General features: G+C 42.0%; 2 protein-coding genes across 2 annotated transcripts in view; both read right to left on the bottom strand.

Moving 5' to 3' along the window:
- Nucleotides 1-5,051, bottom strand: part of LOC123957481 (protocadherin alpha-8-like) — a 5,723-nt gene extending 672 nt beyond the window's left edge. The window contains exon 1 of the mRNA XM_046030315.1: nt 2,563-5,051. Coding sequence (XP_045886271.1) covers nt 2,563-4,944 — 2,382 coding nt within the window. The 5' untranslated portion in view covers nt 4,945-5,051. The remainder of the gene's footprint in view (nt 1-2,562) is intronic.
- Nucleotides 5,052-5,810: 759 nt separating this feature from the next.
- On the bottom strand, nt 5,811-8,644 carry LOC123957472 (protocadherin alpha-3-like). Its single transcript, XM_046030300.1, has one exon. It carries the CDS (start codon nt 8,525-8,527, stop codon nt 5,864-5,866), a length of 2,664 nt encoding a protein of 887 aa, XP_045886256.1. The 5' UTR covers nt 8,528-8,644; the 3' UTR covers nt 5,811-5,863.
- Between the last annotated feature and the right edge of the window lie 447 nt (nt 8,645-9,091).

Raw genomic sequence — 9,091 nt, 5'->3', positions numbered from 1 at the left:
ACTGGACTGTTTTCTTTCACATAGACATTGATTATATTTTCTGTGAATAGAGGTTTGTTGTCATTTACATCTGAGACGTGTACAGTAATAACGCTCGTGCTGGAAAGAGGGGGGCTGCCCTCATCAGTAGCAGTGATGCTGATATTATATTGAGATGCGCTCTCTCTGTCAAGAGGACCGTCCACCACCAGCGAGTAGGAATTCTTATAATTTGATTCTAATTTAAAAGGTACATTATTGGAAATCTTACAGTTCACCATCCCATTTTTCCCTCCGTCTTTATCAAATACTGAAACAAGTGCAATGGCGGTGCCAATGGACGCGTCTTCTTTCACAGTGTTTAACAGTGATGTAACTGAAATTTCAGGTGCATTGTCATTAACGTCTAAAATTTCAATCAATAACTTTGCATGTGAGGTGAGAGGAGAAGAACCTCCATCGCTGGCTTGTACTCGAATCTCAAAAGCATTTTTTTCTTCAAAATCGATGTTCATTTTATTTGTTACTGTCCCGGTTTTTTCATCTATAGCAAACAGATCCGTTTGTTTCGCTCTGCCTACTTTACTGAAGGAGTAAAACACCTGTCCATTTTTTCCTTCATCTAAATCAGTAGCATTTAGCGTTATTATCGAAGTTCCAAGTTTAGCGTTTTCATACACACTGGCTTTATACAGAGTTTGACTGAATATCGGAGCGTTATCATTACTGTCCAAGACATTGATTGTAATTACCATAGTGCCAGATTTAACAGGATTTCCTCCATCAATGGCGATCAGTGTGAGTCTGATCACAGGCTGTTTCTCTCTGTCTAAAACTTTTTGAAGCAGCAATTCTGGAGATACACTCTCTCCTTTATGTGTAGCTAAAGTGAAGTGTTCATTTTGGCTGAGTTTGTAGGTATTTACAGTGTTTTTACCGACGTCTGCATCGTCAGCAGGATGCAGAGGAAATTTTGCCCCTGCTGCTGTGCTCTCACTAATGTCGATTACCTGTGATGTGCTGAGAAATGATGGGGAATTATCATTTACATCTAATATTACAATTTCAATACGGTACAGTTTCAATGGATTATTAATAACTGCTTCTACACTCAGTGAACATTTGGGCTCGTCGCCGCAGAGTTGCTCTCGATCTATTCTCTCATTGACATACAGGACACCAGTCTTTAGATTTACCTCGAAATATTTTGTCTTTGATCCAGCAACGATCTGAAACATGCGCGACTCCAAATCCTGGACATTGAGGTTCAGATCTTTAGCGATATTCCCGACAACAGTCCCCAGATTTACCTCCTCTGAGACGGAGTAAGAGAGCTGCCCAGACACCGCTTCCCAGTAACAATCCAGCAGCACGACCAAGAGATAAATCCACACAGAGCTCCTTTTGCTCGGTGAATGCATAATTCTACACATCGAGAAGGAGCATGTAGGCAAATCTTGACAACACGTTACAACAACGACGCGATCAAGATCAAGAAAGAAACATTCCAAACAAATCTTTCGGCATTTTCAAGACCGAACAAGACAACCGTCCTCCGTCGTCCGACCTCTGTTTGTAACAAAGCCTGCACATACATCATCCGGTGAATCTAGGAGGAGCCCTAAACCACCAAATAGATCTTCCAAATGTGATGGTCTACAGTGTCCCCGTGTGGTAATATGTCATAACTACATGGTACATTAAACTTAATAACATTAGAAAGTACTAAATATGATAAATGATCCTTAAACATGAAACAGCTGAAATAATGCCGAGGTAAAATATCAAAACAAGCACGTTGAGTCAACCTATTAATAAAATTAACATTATTTGACTGAAGTGTAGGCTACTGCAGCAGTGGTGACTGAGTGATTTGTTTTGGTAAAAACAGAAAATTTGTTTAACTTAAGAGCAAATTGACTGCAAAGGTCAAATCAAAGTGTTTACTTGAAGATATATTATAAACAATGTAAACATGTTGCTTACCTGTTGTTGCGAAGTATATGTGTAAATTTATTTTGGCCTACTTCAACAGTGTTTGTGTTGCATCATGTTCTGGAACTTGCAAGCGACTTTTAAAAATTTGCGTTCAGTGCGGCAGAGAGCGACCCACAATACGAATGTGGCTCAGCAGACAAATATGATTGGAATTTTAAAAAAAACTAACTAGAAACATCAACAAATGAACAGCAAGCTAAAATCAACAATATAGACATACAAACACAATAACCAGCATTCCTTCTACCTGATTAGAATTCCCTGTCAGTTAAAAGGAGAGTTCGCAAATACCATGACGGTTTCTGTTTGTTAAATTACGAAGCCTAAGTAAACGTGCACAATGTCCTAACTGAATGAAGAATGCATGAGAACCTTACTGTCTCTATTGTCATTACTGTGGCCATTGTTCTGGCACACATTTCAAAACACATTTTCGAATAGGCCTATAATGTGGAAAGTTACCACGACGTAATTTTATTACATTTATAAGAAAAAAAAAGAATTCATGGTCGCAGCCGGAGCCTCCGAGAGTAAAATAACCTCGCACATACATTAAAAAAAAATGTTTTTTCAAAGTTTTCTTACCTTGTCTTTATTAGGTAAAGTCTGAGTTCTGGTGAAAGTGTCTCCTCCGTTTATACTGATCAGCTCCGCATCTACAGGCGGAAACGGTGCGGGGAAAACCACTACGTCACTCTTCAGTGTGTCGGAGCTGAAACACACGTCATACTGCTGAGTAGCTTTAGAGTAAGACCAGCTCCCGTCAGGGTGGGTGGTGATCATTGGGGCGCTGTACCTGCTGAAACTGCCGTCTGTCCTGTGGCATTTCACAGCTATTAAACTGATGAGGCTCAGCAGAAAGATCACTGACACCGACACAATGGCGATCAGCAGATACAGGTTCAAATCAGAGAAGCTCTCCTTCTTTATGGGCACATGTCTGAACTGAGTCTGGATGTCAGCTGTGCTTTCAACCACCACCACCTCAATAGACACAGTAGCTGACAGGGAGGGCTCTCCGTTATCAGAAACCAGCACCACCAAGGGGTGAGTTTTCAGGTCATTGTCACTCATTCTCCTCTTAGTCCTGATCTCCCCGGTGCTGGTTCCGATCCGGAAGAGGTTGTTTCCTTTGGGCTCAGACAGGTGATAAGAAAGCAGCGCGTTGTATCCAGAGTCTGCGTCTACAGCCCTGATCTTTGCCACAAAGTATCCCGCTTCAGCAGAATAGGGGATGCTCTCACTGTTAACGGAGCCGTGCTCAGAATAGGGCGCGAGGATCGCGGGACTGTTGTCATTCTCATCCAGGATACAAACGTTCACAGTCACGTTGCTGCTGAGCGGAGGAACACCAGAGTCTGTGGCCTGAACTTTGAACTGGAACGTCTTTAACTCCTCGTAGTTAAAAGACTGCAGGCTGACTATATCTCCAGTCTCTGAGTTAATGTTAATCATTGTAGATAAGGGCAACGAGTCACTTTTAGTTTTTAAAAATGAGTAGCTCACCTGACCATTTTGATCAATATCGGCATCAGCTGCAGACACTGTTTTAATAACTGCTCCAACTGGACTGTTCTCTTTTACATAAACATTAACCAGCGGCTCGGGGAAGCGAGGCGGATTGTCATTTACATCAGAAACATGAACAGTCAGTATGTTGGTGCTGGAGAGAGGTGGAGTCCCTTCATCTGTTGCTACGATAGTCACATTGTACTGAGACTGAATCTCTCTATCAAGCGGACCGTAAACTACTAACGAATAATAATTTTTGTAATTTGTGTCCAATTTAAAGTGGTTCTCATTTTCAATGACAGCTTTTACTACACCGTTTTTCCCACCATCCTTATCCAGTACAGAGACGAGTGCAATAGCAGTACCTACTTCTGCGTCCTCCCTCATTGTGTTTAGTAGTGATGTCACGGTGATCTCAGGAGCGTTGTCATTTAGGTCCGCCACTTCTACCAGCACCTTACAGTGAGCAGACATCGGAGGCTGGCCTTTATCACTGGCCTGAGCATGAATCTCAAAGGCAGGATTTTCTTCATAGTCGATGTCACCTTTTATAATAAGTACACCTGTTTTAGAATCAATGTCAAATACCTCCAAGACACGATCCTGACCTTTACTTCTCAATGAATATTCTATTTGAGCATTTAAACCCTCATCTGCGTCTGTTGCCTTCAAAGCTACAACAGTTGTGCCTACTGGTAAGTTCTCAGAAATCCGTGCCTTGTATAAAGCACTGCTGAAAACCGGAGCGTTGTCGTTAATGTCTAAAACATTTATAATGATCTGAGACGCCCCTGACTTGGGTGGATTTCCGCCGTCGACTGCGGTCACTGTAAGTTTTATAGTACGTTGTTTTTCTCTGTCTAAAGCTTTCTGTAGCACAAGCTCGGCAGACACACTCTCTCTCCCTTTGTGAACCTCTAAAGAAAAATAATCATTTTGACTTAGCTTGTATGTACTAACACTATTCTTACCAACATCGCGATCTGAAGCCCCGACAAATCCAAATTTCCCACCTGGTACAGTACTTTCAGCAATGTTAAGAGACTGCATATTCTCAGGGAAATATGGTGCATTATCATTTATATCCACTATATTAATATCCAAACGATACAGCTTCAGTGGATTGTTGATCACGGCCTCTACATTGACAGTACATGTTTCAGCCTTAGCACAGAGCTCCTCGCGGTCTATTCTTTCATTGACGAAAAGAAATCCTGATTTCAGATTTACATCAAAATATTTTCTTTTTGACCCGTTAACAATCTGAAACATACGAGCCTCCAAGTCGTTAACATTGAGACTTAGCTCTTTAGCGAGATTTCCCACAGAAGTCCCCGTGTTTACCTCCTCCCATACAGAGTAAGAGAGCTGCCCAGATACCGCTTCCCAGCAACAATCCAACAGAACAACGACTACATAAATCCCAAAAGGACTCCATATCTTGCACGTCGACATGTTTATATCCACCGTGAACTGAGCATATGGATACTAGTCTCCAAAGTCAAGTCTAATACTTTAGGAGGAAGACTAAGTGCCAGAATCCAAATTCCTTTCGTTTTTAGAGGTTGCAGACAAACTGATCGGTACACAATCCTTTCTTACACTGCGTCTCTTTGTAACAAAGCCCTGGGAAACATCATCATCCTCTGAATCTGGGAGGAGCCTGAAGCAACCGTGGAGGACATCAAAATGTGATGGTCTACAATGTCCCCGCGTGGTCATTTGATATAACTACATTCATCACTAAAACTATTAAATCAACATACAGCTAACAAGAACTCACAAATCACAGGACACTAAAAACTGTCCAATTTACTTATTTACGTATTAACAGACATGCCATAGTACAAAAGCAGGATACATATATTTTTAAAAAATGCATGTAAACAATACTGCATTTCTCTACTTCTCTTTAAGTCTATGAATTCAGGCAATGAAATTATGTACAGAGACAACTTCTTTAAAAGTTGTGAATTCTGGTATAAATCACGTCATTAAATGTAAAAATTGTCCACTCCAGTGAATATCCCGGCTAAAACCAGGACTGTTTGCACTATTTAGGGTAATATGAAATTTCAGTTTTACACCCTCCGCACACAGGCCCTGTGGTGTTTATTTCAGCACCATGGACAACGACATACACAAAGGCCTACTGCAGCGCTGTCTGAAGAATGAATGAGAAGCTTACTGTCTCTATTGTCATTACTGTGGGCAATGTACTGGTACACATTTCAAAACATATTTTCAAATACAATGTGGAAAGTTATCATGAAATAATTTTATTACATTTATAAGAAGAAAATGAACTCATGGTCGCAGCCGGAGCCTCCGAGAGTAAAATAGCCTCGCACATACATTAAAATAAGTTGTTTTTTCAAAGTATTCTTACCTTGTCTTTATTAGGTAAAGTCTGAGTTCTGGTGAAAGTGTCTCCTCCGTTTATACTGATAAGCTCCGCATCTACAGGCGGAAACGGTGCGGGGAAAACCACTACGTCACTCTTCATTGTGTCGGAGCTGAAACACACGTCATACTGCTGAGTAGCTTTAGAGTAAGACCAGCTCCCGTCAGGGTGGGTGGTGATCATTGGGGCGCTGTACCTGCTGAAACTGCCGTCTGTCCTGTGGCATTTCACAGCTATTAAACTGATGAGGCTCAGCAGAAAGATCACTGACACCGACACAATGGCGATCAGCAGATACAGGTTCAAATCAGAGAAGCTCTCCTCCTTTATGGGAACATGTCTGAACTGAGTCTGGATGTCAGCTGTGCTTTCAACCACCACCACATCAATAGACACAGTAGCTGACAGGGAGGGCTCTCCGTTATCAGAAACCAACACCACCAAGGGGTGAGTTTTCAGGTCATTGTCACTCATCCTCCTCTTAGTCCTGATCTCCCCGGTGCTGGTTCCGATCCGGAAGAGGTTGTTTCCTTTGGGCTCAGACAGGTGATAAGAAAGCAGCGCGTTGTATCCAGAGTCTGCGTCTACAGCCCTGATCTTTGCCACAAAGTATCCCGCTTCAGCAGAATAGGGGATGCTCTCACTGTTAACGGAGCCGTGCTCAGAATAGGGCGCGAGGATAGCGGGACTGTTGTCATTCTCATCCAGGATACAAACGTTCACAGTCACGTTGCTGCTGAGCGGAGGAACACCAGAGTCTGTGGCCTGAACTTTAAACTGAAACGTCTTTAACTCCTCGTAGTTAAAAGACTGCAGGCTGACTATATCTCCAGTCTCTGAGTTGATGTTAATCATTGTAGATAAGGGCAACGAGTTACTGTTAGTTTGTAAGAATGAATAGCTCACCTTGCTGTTCTGGTCAACGTCTGCATCAGTTGCAGTAACTGTTTTAATTATTGCTCCTACTTGACTGTTTTCATTCACATATATATTAATTTGGGGCTCTGGGAAGAGAGGTGCATTATCATTGACATCAGAAACATGGATAGAAATTACACTCTTGCTGGAGAGTGACGGGGTTCCTTTATCGGTGGCGACTATGGTAACGATGTAGATAGAGACACTCTCCCTGTCCAGGGGCCCGTCAACTAACAAGGAGTAATAATTTTTGTAGTTTGTTTCCAGTTTGAGTGGAACCTGATCTTTAATTTGAATTTCTACATCACCGTTTTCCCCACCATCCTTATCAAGGACTGACACTAGAGCAACTACTGTGCCTACATTAGAGTCCTCTTTCACTGTGGTATGTAATGACGTCACGGTGATTTCAGGAGCGTTGTCGTTTACGTCCACCACTTCAACCAGCACCTTACAATGAGCAGACATGGGAGGCTGGCCTTTATCACTGGCTTCTACACGTATCTCAAAAGCCCTTTTTTCTTCAAAGTCTATATTTCCTTTTACCTTAATAACACCCGTTTGACTTTCAATTTGAAAGATATCAAGTATGTGATCTTGATCTTTGCTTCTCAGTGAATACACAATCTCACTGTTCAGGCCCTCGTCTGCATCGGTCGCGTTCACAGTGATTACTAGTGTGCCCACTGGTGTGTTTTCGGCTATTTTTGTCTTATACAGCATTTCGCTGAATATGGGAATGTTATCATTGATGTCTAAAACATTAACAACGAGCTGCGACACGCCTGCTTTCGGAGGACTCCCTCCATCTACAGCGGTGAGTTTCATGGTGATCACAGGCTGCTTCTCCCGGTCTAAAGCTTTCAGCAGTACTAACTCTGCAGACACACTGGCTCCTGCTTTGTGCACTGCCAAAGAAAAGTGTTCATTTTGGGTTAATTTGTAAGTGCTGACTCCGTTTCTCCCCACATCTGCATCGGCTGCTTCAGATAATGCGAATTTCACCCCTGGTAACGTACTCTCTGCGATATACAAAATTTGCAATTTGGTCGTAAACAACGGGGCGTTGTCATTTACATCTAAAATGTCTACGTCAATACGATAAAGCTTCAAAGGGTTGTTTATCACGGCTTCTACACTCACCGAGCATTTAAGTTCCTCTCCGCAAAGCTCCTCTCTGTCTATTCTGTCACTGACATACAGTACACCAGTCTTTAGATTTACCTCGAAGAATTTTCTCTTTGATCCAGAAACAATTTGAAACATACGGGATTCCAAGTCCTGTGAATTAAGGTTCAGGTCCTTAGCAATATTTCCAACAATAGTCCCCGGGTTTACCTCCTCTGAAACGGAATAGGAAAGCTGCCCAGACACCGTTTCCCAGTGCACATCCAGTAGAAAAAGCCCTAGATATATCCCGAAATAGCTCCATCTACAAGGTGAATACATCTTCCTGTTCAATATGAACAAAGCATAAATATGATTTCCAATCAGGGCCTGCCTGGTATGTAAGATATGAGCAGAAGTCAGCTTTGAATACGACTGAAAAATTCCGTGTTTGGTCCAACGTCGTCTCTTTACAACAAAGGCTGAGGAAATGTCCCAGTCGCCTGAAAACGGGAGGGGCTTAGTTATATCAAAGAGCAGCGCTGTCTCTGATGGATCAACAGCGGCGCCACGTGGTAGGCAATATGCATAGAGCAGTGGAAATGTCATGCTGCCTCATCTTAGGCAGCCATTAGCTCACACCTATAAGTATTGATAATTATATGTGATGCTGAAAAGCCTAACTCAAAAAGAGGTGGCAATTACATTTCAGCACCATGGACAGCACACCTTAGTATGTCCTGAATGTAAAGCGTGTTCTGCCCCCCTCCCTCACAACACAAAAATACCCCTCATTTCGTTCAACCTCTGTCCCCTTCTCTACCACACTCCTTTCCAATTTATTTAATTTAGGCAGTGGCAGATAATTGTCTAGAGGATGTCAGTAAAGTTTGTTTTAGTTTTGGTGAAATAACCAGATATTTACATTTACATTTACTCATTTGGCACATGCTTTTATCCAAAGCAACTTACATTAGAGGAACAACATAAAACCATCAATAAAGCAGCAATGAAGTTGGAAATCTACAAATGACAATAGATATTAGTAAAAGCAGCAATAAATACTAGTAAGAGCTATTAGCACATAAGGCATCAATGGGATAAATACTTAGGGAAAGAAATTGCAACATCCAGCTATTCATCAGGATTTTCTTCTCATGAGCCAATTTCTGA

Source organism: Micropterus dolomieu, linkage group LG19 (assembly GCF_021292245.1).
Source record: "Micropterus dolomieu isolate WLL.071019.BEF.003 ecotype Adirondacks linkage group LG19, ASM2129224v1, whole genome shotgun sequence".
NCBI classification, from domain to species: Eukaryota; Metazoa; Chordata; class Actinopteri; order Centrarchiformes; family Centrarchidae; genus Micropterus; species Micropterus dolomieu.
This window is presented reverse-complemented; position numbering and strand designations above follow the sequence as displayed.